This window comes from Ammospiza nelsoni, chromosome 1 (genome assembly GCF_027579445.1).
Source record: "Ammospiza nelsoni isolate bAmmNel1 chromosome 1, bAmmNel1.pri, whole genome shotgun sequence".
NCBI lineage: Eukaryota > Metazoa > Chordata > Aves > Passeriformes > Passerellidae > Ammospiza > Ammospiza nelsoni.
Genome location: NC_080633.1, coordinates 7,222,952 through 7,239,859, shown reverse-complemented (window position 1 = coordinate 7,239,859; position 16,908 = coordinate 7,222,952). Strand labels below are relative to the sequence as shown.

At 36.9% G+C, this 16,908-nt stretch overlaps 1 protein-coding gene across 2 annotated transcripts in view; it reads left to right on the top strand.

The window, feature by feature from the left end:
* Window positions 1-16,908, top strand: part of KMT2C (lysine methyltransferase 2C) — a 187,666-nt gene that overhangs the window by 76,927 nt on the left and 93,831 nt on the right. For both annotated transcript variants that reach the window (XM_059469749.1, XM_059469741.1), the window contains exon 6: window positions 881-990. In XM_059469749.1, coding sequence (XP_059325732.1) covers window positions 881-990 — 110 coding nt within the window. The remainder of the gene's footprint in view (window positions 1-880; window positions 991-16,908) is intronic.

Here is a 16,908-nt window from a genome sequence, read left to right as displayed (position 1 = left end):
TATTTTGTAGCTGATACATAATTTCAACAGCTAGTGTAAACCATCATTTCTAATTCCTGTATAAAGCAGTCAGAGTATTCCTTTGGCAGTATACATCATTTGCATTGCTTTTCCCAGAACTGAATTAGAAACTTTCTGTAAGAGTTACCTGTTGATTGTACAAATTATGATATTTTTTTGTTAAGTAGGTGTATCTCTATACTGTTTTTGTTGACCATTTTCTCAGTCTTTTATATTCTATTTTATTTATTTTAATTTTTATTTTATTTTTATTTTACATTTTATATTTATATTTTATAATACTTTGTATTATTTTATTGTGATCAATACCACAAACCGTCTTTGTTGTATTCACCATTTTCTCAGTCTTTTATACGAGTATCTGTTCATGTTGTATTTTGAGCTTTTAAACATTTTGTGTAGACTTATAAAGTATCATACTAGCATATTCTACATGATCATACAGATCTCCAGGCTTGGGAATAATAAATTAAGAGTACAAACATAGGGAAATGTTATCTTCAGTGAAATACAAGGTGGAATGGAATTGTGTATGTGTTACACAAGCATTGAATGTAGAATCAAAGTCAGAGAATGCTCTGCACCCCAGTGCTATGATTACATGTTCAGGCACTTGAAAATGATAAACAGATAAAAAATGGTGTGTTGTATATAAAATAAAATCTTGTGTTTGATAGTAACTGCAATATATTCAGTGTGTGATAAGATGGGTTTTCAATGTCGCAACAAGAAAAAAAGGAGGAGCAGGCCTCTCTGTTATTTTGGGGAAGTACTGACTGCCAGAAGGGAGTTCCATGCTTGGAGGCCGTGCCTGGCAGAGCCGTCCAACCCCGGCCCTTTGTGTCTCTGTGCCCTCCAGGTCACTGCTGGGCTCATCACCGCTGTGCGGAGTGGTCTGTGGGAGTCTGCCCGACTGAAGAGCAGCTAACGCTGAACGTGGACAAAGCTGTTGTCTCAGGGAGCACAGAAGTGAGTAAAAACCACCTGAATGCTCAAATCCATAAAAATGTGTTGGTAGGGTGTTGAAAGCGAAGGGAGACGACCCATCTTGTTGTTGATCAGCATCGACTCCGATTTATTGATCAAATCAGTCATCTTTTATAATAGTGTTAATTAACTTCATGCATATTGCAAAATCCGAGCTCACGATAGGTTACAGAGAAAACTCTAACCCCTCCCTTTGTTTACAATACCTGTGATTGTTTATTGAAACCAAAATTAGTGTTCTCACTGTGATATGAAAAGTTCTCAAAACCTTCATATCTGTTCCCAGAGCAGCCAAGGACTGTTATGAGAAGTCTGTCTGAGAACCTAGTTATTTACAAAATCAAGCCTGGAAACTGCTGCTTTACAGCTGCCTTTTACTTTCCCATCAGCTGTATACCTTCATGGCCTCTTTCTTTAAGCCATGTTTGAACCAGGCTCTCCACATGTATTTCTTTATTTCTTTAAGCCATGTTTGAACCAGGCTCTCCACAGTAGGGTTGATAAAAAAAACAGTGCAATACAAGTGTGACTAAAAATACCCATGTATGAATCTCTGAGCTCTCATTTATAATAAGGTTTCCTTGGGCAGATCCTGGTGCTAAAAACTTCCGTTGCAATTTATTAAAAAGTTTTATGGAGTTGCATGGAAAATAACATTAATTGGTTTGGAGGTAACTAGAATGTAGGAAGAGCCAGGCTGACCAAAACAAATTAGAGACAAAGGAAAAGTTGTGTTCAATTAGCAATTACCTCCAGTAGGTAGAGGTAATATTTCTTGTACCAGTTTATATCCTGAAATTATATAACGCAAATACAGTAAAAAAAAATAATTCTCAATTACTTTCATGCCAGTTTCAAAAAGCAGGTTAGCATAAAAAAGCCAGTGTTTGCAATGAAAACTTGCCTTGATATTCTAAATACCCATAGAAATACAAAGAAAAATATTTAATCTTTTAAATTGAAATGGTAATATCTTTGGAAAAGTGAGTACCTTTGAAAAGGATGAACTTGTTCTGGTGTCATATTCTGGTACCATTTTGAAATCTTGGAGATGTACTTCCCTTTGATTTTGCCACATGTAGCTATATTTTTGGTCATATTTAATAATGCCCAAGAGGGTTTTTAATAATACTATTATTTTTTATATTAAATCAGCCATGTATCAACAAATATTTGTAATTTTTGGTGGTTTTCCCATGGTTATGCTTAGGCCTTTTTTCACTTGAGTCTTCTTGTTTTTCTTGCATTATAATAGAACAAAAATTTTGGCACAAGATAGCAGTAGATGTTCTCCATCATTTGGACTTAAAAGATGCTTCACATCAGTTTTTCAATACATAGAATACAGCCATTTTCATGCCATAGAATACAGCTTTTTTGTACCTTTTTCTATTCATATTAAGTAAATGCTTTATTTTGAATAATTATTTAATTTCTGTGTTTCTGCATTCTAAATAAGATTATTGGAAATGAGTGAACCTGACAGTATTAAGTTCTAGATGAGCTTGAAAATGTTAAAATATTTTTGTGTATGTATAAAAAATTATAGTAAGAATTGAAAGAATATTCAAAATTGAATCTTTTTTTTTTCCCAGCCTTGCTGCTGAAAGTTTTTGCCCATTGTTTTTGGCTTGCAGGCATTTTGTGATCAGCTCATTCCTGTCTGTAGTCATTTCTTTTAACAGAAATCCTGGTTGAGCTGTTAAAGTTTGGGTTTTGCTGTGTTGAATTTCATCCTGTTTCCGTTATTTCGTTATTTCTTTATTTCTTTCTGTCCAGTACCTTGCTCCTTCCCTGTGCTCAGGGTGATGGTGCCTCACCTTTATGCCATCAGCACCTTTGTAAGTTTTGCATAGATGTTTACAATGGAATTAACTACAGATTTTTTGAAGAATGAACATCTCTGGCGTTGCAGTTTTCGTTTCAGCTCTCTTTTCATGTGCTGTACTGAATCTCCCTACTGATCTTTTCAAATTCTGCAAGTAATGTTTAGATCCCCCTGTTGCACATGTTTCATGGCAGTGCAGAGAGAGGAGAGGAGTTGAATTGAGTGCATTCTGTGTATTTTCTATTCAGTCTTTTCTGAAGCCGTTGAGAACTTTTTTTTGTGTAGCTCAGCAGTCAGCCAGTGAAGAATGATGCTGATTTGGTTATTCTCTTCTATCCTTCTTGTGATATCCCCAGGGAGAGCTGAGGAAAGGCACAACTGTGATTCTAGAAGAATAGCTAGATGGAATTGGACTCCTTTATCCCAGTATCACACCAGGGATTTATTTGCCTTTTTAATTTGTTTTATTTTTTCAAAAAATAAGGACCAAACTCTTCTCTGTTTCTGACTACAGAGAAGTGTAGTGATTGCTCAAGGAGTTTCTCTGGAACTGGCTTGGAGCCCAAGTGTTTGCTTGTGTCCAGGCTGTAATACTTGGTAATAATTCTTCCACTACTTTTTAACTACTTTTAAACTTGTTACTAAGATTAAGAAGGCAGTAAAAAGTATAAAGTCCTGGTTGTCCTCTGTGATAGTGCAAAAAGCTCATCTTTGTTTGAGTTATTTTAAAAAAGTTTAGAATGAAAGGTAAATTAATTAATTGAAAGTATGTGTTTGTGTTTGCAGCATCTTCAGTGCTTCTGTTTGTTTGGGCTTCTTTCTAATGGGATGTTCCTGCATTTTAAAAGAAAAGTTCTGTTCAGATGTTCTGAAATCTGTCGGCCATGCAAAGGCAACTATGTGCCCAGGGCATACAGAAAAATATTTCAAATAAAACCAAGCTTTATGCTGTTTCCTCTGCTTGCCACCAGATTTGCTTTGGGTTGTTGTTTGCTTGGTAGGGGATTTCTGTCTTCTTGGAAGTCCTTTTGGCATGAGGAACTGGTTTGTGATGTGGTCTGCACTACTGAATCTTTCCTTTTCTGGGAAAGTACATTTTCTTTTCCTTCTGTTCATGTAAAAATTCATATTTGAAGTGTAACCAACTTTTAATAATTTATTGGTTTAGGTCTTTCAGTTTTTGGAGAGCATTTCAGGCCTGTTCTTACCTTGAGGAACTCTTTAATTTGTAAGCTACATTCATGTTTCTCATTAGTTAGGCTGCCTATTGTTTGCAAATCTGCTTTAACTGGATATGACAGTGTTTCTTATTACTCTGTTTACCAGTTGAGATGTCCATTTGGCTTCACTGAACTTGTGATTGCATTAGTAAAGCTTGTGTGGACATACTCCACTGAGCTCTTCTAAAATACATAATTCTATCCATTTTGGTTTTACTCTGGGCCCTTCTTTGCTAAAGGTTTAAAACACAGCACTACAGAGATCTCAGAATCTCTGAATGTCTCACAAAACACCCTGCTTAGCGTGTCTTTCTTCTTCATCTCTTTTGATTTGCTCATTGTGAGGGCCTGGCAAAGGCACCTGACCAGCTTGTTTCATGTATTTGTGTCTAGACAGTGGTGGATTCTTTGTCTTTCTTTCAAAGTCTGGGGTTTGCCATTCTTTACTATTCATGACTGCACAAACCTGCATCTGTGAGGTGCTTGAAATCCTGTGTGTCACGTTGGTTTGTGACAAGGGACAAGGAAAAGCTGGAATTCACAGTCAGATCTGAGATGGAAGTGCCTCAGTTCATCTCATTGCTTGTCTTGCTTACCCTCAGCAAGGGAGAGTCCTGGCTTTTCTCAGAACTGCTTTCTAAGTTTAAGAAGCCATAGGGAAGAACTGGTGATCTTGGTGCCAAACCTAGTGCCAGAGCTTTTCTCAGGATGATCCTAAGAATTCTCCTCATTATCCTGGTACAGTGTGTAAGGTAGAGCTTCAACACCCCAGTGTGGCAGTGCCTTCCCTCCATTACTTCAAGAGCATTTCATGGGATTTGGGAGTAATTTTGTTTCAAAGTTGAAAAGAAAACAACTCTTCAAAATATCAATGGGGTAGAGAAAAGTTCCAGTGATTTGTTTGATCCAAAACTTAACTCAATTTTTCTTATCATTCATAAGATAAGAATATAAGATTCACCATGGTAAAGAAGCTGTCATGTTGTCAGCTTCAGGAAGCTGGACTTTACTGGTGTTTCTACTGATATTTAGTGTAAGATGCAAAAACAATGTGAATTGTAGACTTAATAAGAGAAACTAAGCAAAAGAATCTGATCAAACAGAAATTAGAGTTTTTTTCCCTGAAAAAAAATACAGTAGATGTGGACAAGTGTTTACAGCTTTTTCTTGTATTTTTGGTTTCAGTGTTACATTTTTGTAGCTCTCCTGTTTTCTGATACTTGGAAATGTGGACTTATATTATCATGTAAAATGTAGAGGCCTTTAAGGCTTGTATTTGTTCAGCTTTTAACAAGACTGGTTTCTAAAATAGTAGCTCCAAAAGTATTTTTGGGTATTTTTAAGTAATATTTCATAATTTTGATGTTTGTTTTACATGTATTGAGTAGGTTGCTGTTTGTTTGTTCTGCAGCCAGGTGAGGAAAATTAAAGTTTGCCAATTATCTGCCTTACATTGTCTAGCCATAGCTACTGTGTATGCTACTGAGTCCCAAATAATGGGGACTGCTTTTTGTCCCCCAGTATGTAAATAGTTCAATTCAGAAAGTGAGTTTAAGTGGATAATTGTATTTAAACCACTTTTGAACAAAGTGAGCACAAGGGAGGGGTACAAGGATAACTTTCCCAGCCACCTTTCTCTTCTGATAAGATGTAGGAAGCAGTTTCCAAGTTTGGAAGGGTTTGTCAAGGACACAAAACTCAAAGAAATCAGTGCTGGTGGAAATCAAGGAGGTTCCTATCTGCTTGAAGGCTGAATAGGAGAAACATGATAGTGATGAAAAGTCTATTTTAAATTCTTTGCTCAAGACTTGATTCTAGTGTGATGCCTACCAAGCTAGATCAGAAATAAATATATTGAGGGGAAAGATGGGGAACATGTTTACACATCTTTTAAAGCTGTCCATATTTTGAATGTATCTTCACCCCTTAATCTCAGTGCTTTTCTCATCTTGTTGAAAATTGTTTTTTCATGGTGTGTGTTTTATTTGTGCTGCTTCAAGTTGAAAGCCAGTTTGGCTGAAATGATACTTCCTTTTGTTGTTCCTTATGTACTGTTAACTTCATACACTGGGGAGGATTGTGCCCATTTAACCACAGCAATTTTTCATTAGGTTTTACTTTTTTGTTGAGAAATACTGTGTGAGAAATGGCTTAGATGACAGAATCTTGAATGTAGGGATGGTGTTGGCTTTGTGTATGTCACAACCCAGCTGAACAGAGCATGGAGTGGTGTGGGGTTTTTCTAGATAGAGTGCAGAATCTGCAGCTCTTTGGTGCTTTAAAAGCTCCCTTCTTCCTTTTTCATTGTTGAAAGAATGACTAATTCTTAAATCCAGAGAAAAATGCAGGAAGAGAATGTAATATATTATAATTTATGCCATTTCTAGGTAGTGTCCTCTGTGTTTGCCCATTTTTCAAGGACGAGCTTTGTAACATGAAAACTAAATTAGTTCCTCTGGGATTCAGAAGTTCCTTTCTCACCCCTGGAGTTTTTTATGGTGCTTTTGCACACAGCAGGCACTTGGCTTCTCCTCATCTCCCTTCACTAAGCTTGGGAGGGACTACCTGGCTGCTCTTGGGAGTGGCTTCTGATTTTATCTTATTGAGGGTTTTTTTTTCCTGTACTTGCTTTTGTCCTGCAACTGAGGAAGTATTGCAGGAAGTTTTCTTCCAAAATAAAACATCTACTTTTTTTTTTTTTTATTTTATGGGTTGCTGTCTCTTAGAGAGCTCCAGCACAGGAAGTACGAGAGAAAGACTGGAGAAATAGTGGCATACGTGTCACCAAGAAGACACTTGCATGTGCTTTTGGTCAGTTTGGTAGTTTCATTCAGTTCCTGGTATGTTTGAGACATACTGTAATAGTTCAGCAATGAGGGCTGTGGTCTATTCAAGTTTTCCATGACTTTTTCTGTTGTTATTTAGAGTTTCTCTAGAGATCTGTAGCCATTTCCCTGCTGATGAGGATAAGCATTGTTTTTAAAGGACCTTGCTGACTGAGGGTACAAATTCAGGGACAGTTTAACACTGTAAATTATCTTCCATGATTTACTCTGTTCCATAATGGTTTGGATTTTGGTCACTTAAAGCCAGATCCTTGTTGTCTTGAAGAATGTGAATTGTTCTTAGAGATTGCAAGTGACATCAGAAAGCCTGTGTCAATTGTTTTATAGCTGTATTTCCCAAGTTCTGGAAAGCAGCTGTGGTATCTTTAAATTATCATAGTTGGCTCTGATTTACATGTGTAATTCTTCTGCAGCCATAAATAATGTCAGTACAGCTTTGGTAAATCTGTTCAGGTTACAGAGCTGCCATGGGACCTCTGTGTGTTCAGATTTTTTGCAGGTCCAGCAGTTTGAGAACAGATATTTGATACTTAGTAAGATCTGCAGCTTAATTCTCATTGTCAAGTGAACAGTGATTAAAGTATTGTTTCATTTGAACCAACAGAAGCTTTACCATAACAAGAGAGTTGCTCACGTGAGGTCACAGAATCACAGATTTGGCTTGGAAGGGACAGTAAAGATCATCAGTTCCACCTCCCCTGCCATGGGCAGGGACAGCTTCCAGCCAGGTTGCTCAGAGCTCCATGGCTTCAAACAGAAAGAGAATGGCTTTAGACTGGGTTTAGAGTGGAAGTAATTCTTTCCTGTGAGGGGGATGAGGATTGGGACAAGTTGCCCAGAGAAGTTGGGGCTGCCCCATCCCTGGAAGTGTTCGAGGCTGGGTTTGATGGAGCTTTGGGCAGCCTGGTCTTGTGTCCCAGCACATGGCAAGGGGTTAGAGCTGGATGATCTTTGATGTCCCTTCTAACCCAAACCATTCTTTGACTCTGTGATTCTGTTTTTTCTTCTGCAGTGAAGCATAGAAAAATGTAAATTAAGTTCTGATAGAAGAGTTTTGTTACCTATCAAAACACAGCATCTTTGAAGCTACAGACTTAAGGACTCAGCTTTCAAAACACAGTTCCTGTTTCTCATGTTGTCTAATAGACCATATTTTCTAGAACAAAATAAAAAATATTTTTCTAAATCCCTGCTGGTATTTAAGACAATGAAGTATTAGTTAAAACTGAGTAAATGCAAATTAGGAGCTTTGAGATTCTTTTCTTCTAGTACATTTTTGTTATTATGGCACTTAAGTTATGGATACCTTGGGATATAATTAGACTCCAGGCTTGTATGTGAATCTTTAGTGGTGTATTTAAAAGTTTGTAAGGATTACTATAAACTAGACTGGTCTGTCTCAATAGTTGTGGTCATAAAGTAAGAGGCAGTAACACATGGGAATTATGTGCCTGAAGTAAAGGCTAAGCATGTCAGATGATTGAAGGGGTCTGGAAATAATTTTAGTTTTGAATTTTTCATTTATTGAGAAAAAATCCTTCATCTATTTTCCTAGTCTTTCTGATACTTGGGTAGGTCTGGGTACACGGCTGAGGGAGAGGTTGTTAGTAAGGGTTAATTGTTGCAATGTAATTGAGGTTTATTGAGTGAAGAGCTGGCCTGTTTTTTATTTCCCCCCACCATTTGTTAGATAGATTGATACTTCAGATTTGCACTGTGTGATACCAGATAATCTGTTACCATTAAGTAACTTTCCAAGTCAGCCAGCCAGTGAAAAAAAAAAAAATACAAAGCTACAGTATTAAACTGAAAGTATTTCATTAAAAACTTGTTTCTAAAATAATCTGAGCAATATTACATTTTTCCCCAGCCAAATTTCATTTAAAATAAATACAGATTTTTTAAGTAATTTTCCCATAATTAAAATTTTTGTTATTAACACTCCAGTAAAGCCAGTACTATGCTTCAGCTTGTGAAGGTCTTTGGGATTTTTACAAGTGGAAAAGTTTATTACTAATATGAAGAAATACTTATTTCAACACTGTGTGACACATGTCCACTTTAGCACATATTAGAAACAGCATCTCAAAAAACAAAAGATGTTCCTTTCTTCAGATACACAAAGCACTGATCTGTTTATGTGCTAATGTACAGTAGAGTATCAATATACCAAATATCAGTAAAGTGTTTGATTAAGAGCTTTTTCTGGGTATGGAGCTTTTTTTTTAAGAGTTTTTTTTTTTTATGGAGTTTGATTCTTATCAAGTGCAGATGCTTAAATGTCACTTTGCAGTCTCTGTAGTAGTTCCTTGTTTGATAACCTGTTACCAGTGTGATTCTGACCTGTTGCCTGGAAGAAGGAGCACATGGTCATGTGAAACTTGCTTAACTATTGTTATTATTTTATATTGTTTTCATCATGTTTATTGTATTGACAAGAGGAAGGCAGGCTTTAGTTTGTGAATCACAGTTCAGAGAAAAATTTGCCTTTTCAGATGAAGCAGAACAAAAGATGCACATCTTAAAACAAATTTTATTTTCAGATTTTTCTTTTGGTGTGCTTTGTCACTAACCTTTTGTGAAATAACAGCTATTTTGTATCCCTACCTATTTGTTTCCAATTATATGAAAAAAATACTGTGAATTTGTGTGCAGATTAGGTGGTACTGTCAGTGCACATTGGACCTCACTGCTTAGAGTAAAACTGTGCCTTGTTCATTATTTGGCCACAAGAACCAGGTTCTAGAGCTTACCCTTGCCAGGGACAGTGGCCAGTGGATTCCAGTATATGTTTTAGGTTTAAGTAATGAACTTCTTTTCACAGTGAGCCAGGATTTTTCATAAACTATCACTTCTTTCCAGTTACAATTTCTCTTGCTTCCATTGCTCTGTGTCCCCTACAGTTTTGTCCATCTGAACAGAAGCACAGTGCCATTTCTGGCAGGTGAATCTACCTAAATGATCTTTCCCTTTATAACTGCATTTGTGGAATACAGCAGCAAACGAGAGAGGAAAATACTTGGATTACTTAGGCAGCACTAAGTGTCTTTCCTTAAGATGGTTTGTGTGGCTTCATCTGAAGGGGGAATTGTTTGATTTTTCAGCCTGATCCATTGTTTTTCTCTGCCAGAGCAGTGGTGCTGCTGGGTGCCTGCTCTGGAGCCAGGAGGGGGTTCCAGGGAGCTCTCCATGGGAGCACTCCCATGACAATCGAGTAGGAAAACAGGGTCAGCCTTAGAATTTTCAGTGTGGGGTTTTTTCAGGCTGAATGCTTTGAAAAATGCACCTTTCTTGAACTCCAGATGTCAGATAGGTGGGTACAGAATTGGGAGAGAAACTGTGGCTACAGAAACGTTTCTGAGAGGGTTTTGATGCTGAATAGGTGATAGATAAGCACTGAGGGCAGGCTGAGGTGTAGGAACCAGACAGAAAGAGGCTGAGAAACAGCAACAGCCCAGGAGTGAAAGCTGAAGCCTTGCTGAGAAACATGAAAGGGCCTGTGTTCCTGGAGGAATTTCCAGTGCAGGTTTCCTTTATTCACTAACATTCACTGAAATAATTTACTGGAGGCTCTGAAGTGAAATTGTTCAGTGTGTGTTCCAAACTGCTCAAGTGTGTTCACAAAGACCTTTTCTTCCTTTTGCATGACTTGGGTAAAAAACACTTTTTTTTCATAATGCATCGAAAGAAATCCTCTTTTTTTTTTCTTCTCTCCCCACTTCCCTTGATGTATTTCATAAATGTTACTCTGAGCATTAAGGCAGTGACATAGCAGTTCACTAACATTCTATTACAGGATTTTAGTATCTGAAGGGAAGGGTTATCTGTTAAAACCAGAGAGAATCTGATTTCTGAAGAGCAAAGAAAACCCACTAAAGGAAAATCACACTGTGTCTCAAATCAAGAATGTACCTTGTTCCTTGGTAATGTGTCATTTTACTGGTGGAACTGACCCATTTTATGGCTTTGCTGTAGAAAATGAGAATGCAGATACTTGGGCTCTCCCTTTCTTCTGTCTTTCTGTGCTCAGCAACAATGGCATAGTCCTTCAGTGTCTACAAAAGAGAAAAAATATCAGTGGAATGCCCCAAACTCTGAATGTGGAACAAAAAAATAAAATATCGTTCTAAAATGTATGAAAAATATTAAGAAATTTATTTAAATTATTATGCCATTAGTATTTTCAGCAAATAAGAAAACTGGAGCTCTGTATATATTTAAAAAGTCAGGAAACCATACCCATCTCTTAACCAGCATGCCAGCAGTAAGTTTATAAAATTTACACAAGGAAATGTGGCAGTACCACCAATCTCCTCACCTTTGTAGGTGTTTTAATGCAGCCCTCCTTTTCCAACCTTATTACCACCTCCCTCATGGTTGCTTCTGATTTAAATATTTTATATTCAGTCTTTTCCATAGCTCATCTGGGGTTTTTTATTGTTGGTGTTCAAGGGTCTAATTTTGCCTTTTGTGTGATGGTTATATTTTTGAAAAAAGAGTAATCAGTCTTTTGGAGTTAATATTGGTTAGTTTCAGTCAAGGACAGGTCCTCATTATGCTTTGAGCATTATAGAAATAAAAAGGCCTCTTCAGCAGCTTTCTATTTAATACATAGCAGAGGAATAAAAAGAAAAAATACCTCAGTGGGACTGGTAGGTGTATTTGCTCAGCTGTAGCATTGTTTGCTTAGTGTTACACAACTGACTCTAATCTAGGTTTCACAGCAGTTTCCCTTTTATATAGTATTTTATTTAAGCATGTCTGTTAAATTTATCATGAATGTGAGTCACATGGTTTTTTTTGAATGAGAGCTTTACAGTCCAGACTCTTTAATGAAATTAGAATTATAAAGGGGTTCTGATTATTCCAGTCAAAAGAGTCTGAGATTTTTTTCCTGATTACTATAAATTATATTGTGGATTTTCATTTGGGATTTTCACCCAGCCTCAAAAATATCTTACAGACATACTTTAAAACTCAGGAGTACTCATATTAATCAGTTGGCATCAGTTTGCTTTTAAGCAGTAGCCTAAAAACTACTTCTGAGCTTGGTGTACTCAGCAGCTCACAGAATCAAACCATTAGGAAAAAATAGTTTTGAACTCCCTGAAGATTTTGTTATTGACTTCCATTAGTGTAAGTTCTGTCCCAGAGTTGCAGATTGAGCATAAATATTGCAGACATCAGTATGAAGTAGTGCCATTAATGCAGGTGTCGTTGAGTGGTTTTTTAATAACATGGAGCAAATCAGGCATGAGAGAGGCATCTAAGGAATCCTCACAAATGTGGAGCAACTGCCCATCCTGTGCAAGTGCATCACCTCAGTGGGAAATCAGACATTTAATTGCATTAAAGCTATTTTTCCTAATAGGCCACTGTTGATAGTCATTTATTTATGTGAAAGAATTAATATTGTTTATTTTCATGTTTATACTTGTCCCTCCCCATTCTGCAGCTCTGACCTGGGAATAAGAAGTAGGCAGACAATAGTAGGTCTGCTGCCAGTAATGAATGTGTAGGTGTTCCATGAGTCATAGTCATGATTAATTATAAGAATCCTATTAAATAACATTAATTGAAGAACTGATGAAGTGGCGTGTTCTCAAAGCAGCACTTCACATGAGGTTTTTTTTAACAATGTGATTTCAGTGATATTAATGGTTTCCCTCAAAGATGTCACTTTCCCCTTCAGTACATCAGGGAAGGAAAGTAGCTGTTACCAAATAATACAGGTCTCACTGCAGATACATGTATTCAAGCTGCAGTCTGGGCACTTTTTTTTATAAAACTGCAAGTGCTTCCACATCTAGCCTTTCCCTTTGCACTTTTTAAAATTTATACTTTAGTATTTCCTTTCTGTTCAAAAATTTTCTTCACTATGAAACTGCTACGCAAAGAACTGGGAAGAATGACAGAATCTGCAGAATAAATAATGAATCTGAATCTAAATACCAAATCCAACCAAATATCCAAGCAAATATTGAGGGCTTTTTTCCTTTCAATTACTGCAAATTGTTACAGAATCTCTGATGTTTTTTGTGTGGTATTTCCAGGGAGATGTGTTGACAAATTATGAACCTTTAAAAGCAAATGGAGAACTTTTAGAGAAATGACATAGGAAGACAGTTCAGTTGTTATTATTATTCTTTCAGCTTTGTGAGGCAAATGCTCATTTTCCAAAATATAAATGGATTTGGTAACTTCAATAAGTAGGAGTTTCTGTTTTCCCAAATGTCACACCAGGTGCGGTTTTTTAATGAGAATAACTTGAAATAGATGGCAAATCATTGGGAAGACTCTTACCATTACACATCCATCACAGCAGAATGTGCCTTGGGCACCTCCACAATGTTTGCTTCCTGTCAGACATGAAATGCTGTGATGGATAAATCCCCCAGAAAAGGTCGGCCCTGGAAGCAATGCTCGCTTGTCTGGGAAGCTGAAAGGTCAGGATGTGCAGGATTCTGCTAGGACTGGGAGCTGAGCCTCTCACTAACCTGTGGTTGGACTTTCACTCCTAATTTTATGTGATCTTGTTGTGTCTGGAATTTTATTTCTGTAGGTGAGTGCTCTGTTACAGTCTTAAACACCAGTTGAGTGTTTTTCAGCCTTTTCTGAACTCCTTTAATTGAAATAAATCAATTTTGTAGTAAACCATCTCTTGTCTTATGGGCGTTATAAGTAAAATACTGATCCTAGTACTGTGGCAGAATTGTTATCTTAGCACTGTCACAGCATTAGGATGTCATCTGATGCTGAGATTTCTATGCCATCAGATAAAATTGGTTTTAGAAAACAGTGCAATCATCTTGATTGTTTTAACCATCTGAACAGCTCTCTAATACTACTGGACTGCTGACATGAATTAGCTGAGCAGGCTGTGTCTCTTGAGGAGTTTATTTGTAGATGATGATGATGATTAAGCCCAGGAACCTCAGTGAAGTGGACTCTCCACTGTGTCAGCGTGGGGACAGTCTGTGTTTAGGGCTTGTGACCTTCCAGCCTGGTCTGTGTGGGAAATGCCCTGTCCAGAGCAGAGCACAGAGTCCACAGCAGAGCTCTGAGAATCTCTGACTGCCTCCTGCTCTCTCTCCAGGCACCACATCTTTTGTTGACCCAAATTGTTTCCCCTTCACTAGCTCTGATGTATTATTCATGTTATTTCAATGTGGTTTTACTTTTGATATAGGAATGGGATTTCCCCATTTGACTGTAAACATGGTGAGAAAAAGCTTTTAGGACATTATTCCAGCCCTAGTTTAGCTGTAACCAGCTGAAATATAAATATCAAAACCTCCTTGTCCTGTCATTAGAGATTAAGGAAAAGCATAATGAAGAAGTAGGACTGTGCTTGGTTTGACTTTGTGTCACAAACGAAACAGAAGCTTCATTTAATTGTTTGTACCTTTGCATGTAACAATCTTAAAAAACACACAGAATCTTGTAGTGGAGAAAAATGGCTTTAATGTTAAAAGAGACCAAGTAGGAATTGGTGCAGGAACAGAAGAAAATATGTACATTTACTAAGGGAATCTGTGACATATAAAGCATAGCACTAATCTCTGGCAGTTCTTTTCCATTTGATGGCACTAACATTTCTATAATTAAGAGCAATGGAATTATTTAGAGGAAAGCTGTGTTAGAAACTATTCTTTTTTTAATTGAACAGCTGTAATTTCTACCAGTGGAGCAAACCATATTATAAGAAAATGATTATTAGTTCAAAATGCAAAGTTAAATGAATGCAAAATTAACAAACAGATGGTGAAGAATTATTGTGCTTTATTTTACTCCTGGGTAAAAGGGCTCATGCAGGATTGTAAAAATGTCATCACACTTCGTAAACCTGAAAGCAAACAGAATTTGCAGTTGTGCACATCTGTTTTGGGACGCTGCTAGAGGGTTAGAAGAATCAATGTTGTTTTCAAATAAGGGTATTCATCAAAAGGATATCATTTACTTAACAGTTATGGCTTCTGCTAAGCATCAGACTTAATGTTCTGTGGAATTCATTACAAAATTTGGCAGCTTTTTTCTTCACAAGCTACTGAGGCAGCATTCTGCAAAACTGAAACAAACAGCCCCTTCTTACCCTCACCTCCCTGAAGCCCAGCTGAATAACCTGCTTCAATGTTTGACCAGTAATTTTAGGGTTTTAAATTCTAGGTCAAGATGTTGCACTACACAATGCTTGCCTTAGGAATATCAGTGAAGGAACAGGATGGAAAGACATGGGGCTTATTTATTTCAGTGGTTGTGAGTTAAATCGATTATATAATATAATATTATTTATATAATATGTTATATATTATATAAATACTATATAATATGGTTTGGAATACCATGTCTTGGGAGAAGCAATGGGACAAATACATATAAGTGTCTAATTTAGTCAAGTTGAAAAAAAAAGCTAAAAGAACTAGCCAGATAAAACATGTCAAGTTTTTATTAGGGAAGAAATGATACTAATGTTCAAGCTGGTAGTTTCCAAGTATGCCACCTAATTGCTTTGTTTGAGCTCAATTTACAGAAATTAGTGAACTGAAGATGTAGGATTTTGTTTATGATGACTTTGTGCCATTTGGAGAGTGCAATTTAGGAACAGCCAAGGAAATAGGAATTATGAACAATAAGGTACTGATTGCAGTCAGTGGGGAAGGAATACTAAGGAGGTGCTCACTAATGAGGAAGGTATTAAAGGCAGGAAATTCTTGCATTTTTTATGTCTCTACATAATCCAGAGTTTCTTGTCACTCCATCCCTTCTATTACCTTGTAAATTATATGTGTCATTGAGTGTATATACTGACTTTGGCTGACATTAACTTTCTGTTAAATCAGGGTAATGCATCTTCAAAATCTTTCTTAAAAGAGTGCATTATTAAGACAATAAAATGAAAACACAAAGTAAAGCCATGTCAGAAGACAGGTTGTCTGCACACAATTAACATCCTTTGCACACAGTTTGTGTCCTTTGCACACAGTTAATGTCTTTTGTGCCTTGGCCTGATTATGAATTATGCAGAACACTTTGTGCCTAGTTCAGTCCATAGGGTGGACATTGCTGTCTTAGTATAAATCTCTTCAATATTCCATTTTTTAAATTTTTCTTTAGTGTGTAGGTATGTAGACTATTCAGATACTGCTGAGAAGAAAGATTTCCTCATTTTTGCATGATTTTTTCAATAATGTTTTTACTGTAATAAACATGTGAATAACTTGTCTGTAATTTTTTTGAAATAGCAAATTATGTGGCCTTGTTATGTGTCTTAGGCTACGTTTGCCACCAGAGAAGTTGAATTTATTTATATCTGCTAATTTGGATGGCAAATTGAAGGAGTTTCAAAAATACTCAGACTTAGTTAAAAAGGTTGCACTGATATTGCAGTTCTTCATTTTGGTGCAGTTGTGAGTGCACAATCTATGTAGAAATTAAGGCTGAATTTTTACAGGGCAAAGAAAACTTTTAACAGTAAGATTAAGAACTAAAAAATAAAAAAAGAAAAATTTTACTTAGCAAAAGTAAGTGATACCTGCCCGGTATCATCAAGGAGCTTCCTGGAAGAGATGAAATTGCAAGTCTTTTGCAGGCCATTGCTCTGTTGCCATAACAAAGTGCTTTTCTTCTTCCATGAGCCATCCACAACAAGCCATCCAATATTTCCTTTTTTTCTCTCTGTAAATTAAGCACGGTCTCACAGGTAACAGGTTTCTTTAAGTCAGTGACTCCTCTTAAAACATCTATTTTATGCACAAAATCCACGTTTGATCTGTAATGCCCCTTCTGTTTTAGTGCACACACACATGTTCATGTCTGCCCATTCCTTTATCTGTCTCCATGTCTTGTGTTGCCTTGTGTTTGTCTGCCTGTATCATTTCCTTTTGTCAGGGAGAAAAGGAAGAGGCAGACCTCCCAAACTGCAGGTTCAAAGCCTTTGTGGCTGCATGAGAGCACTGCTATTTGAGCTGGCTGGCTGATAGTGATACAGCACTAGGTGTCAGAGAAC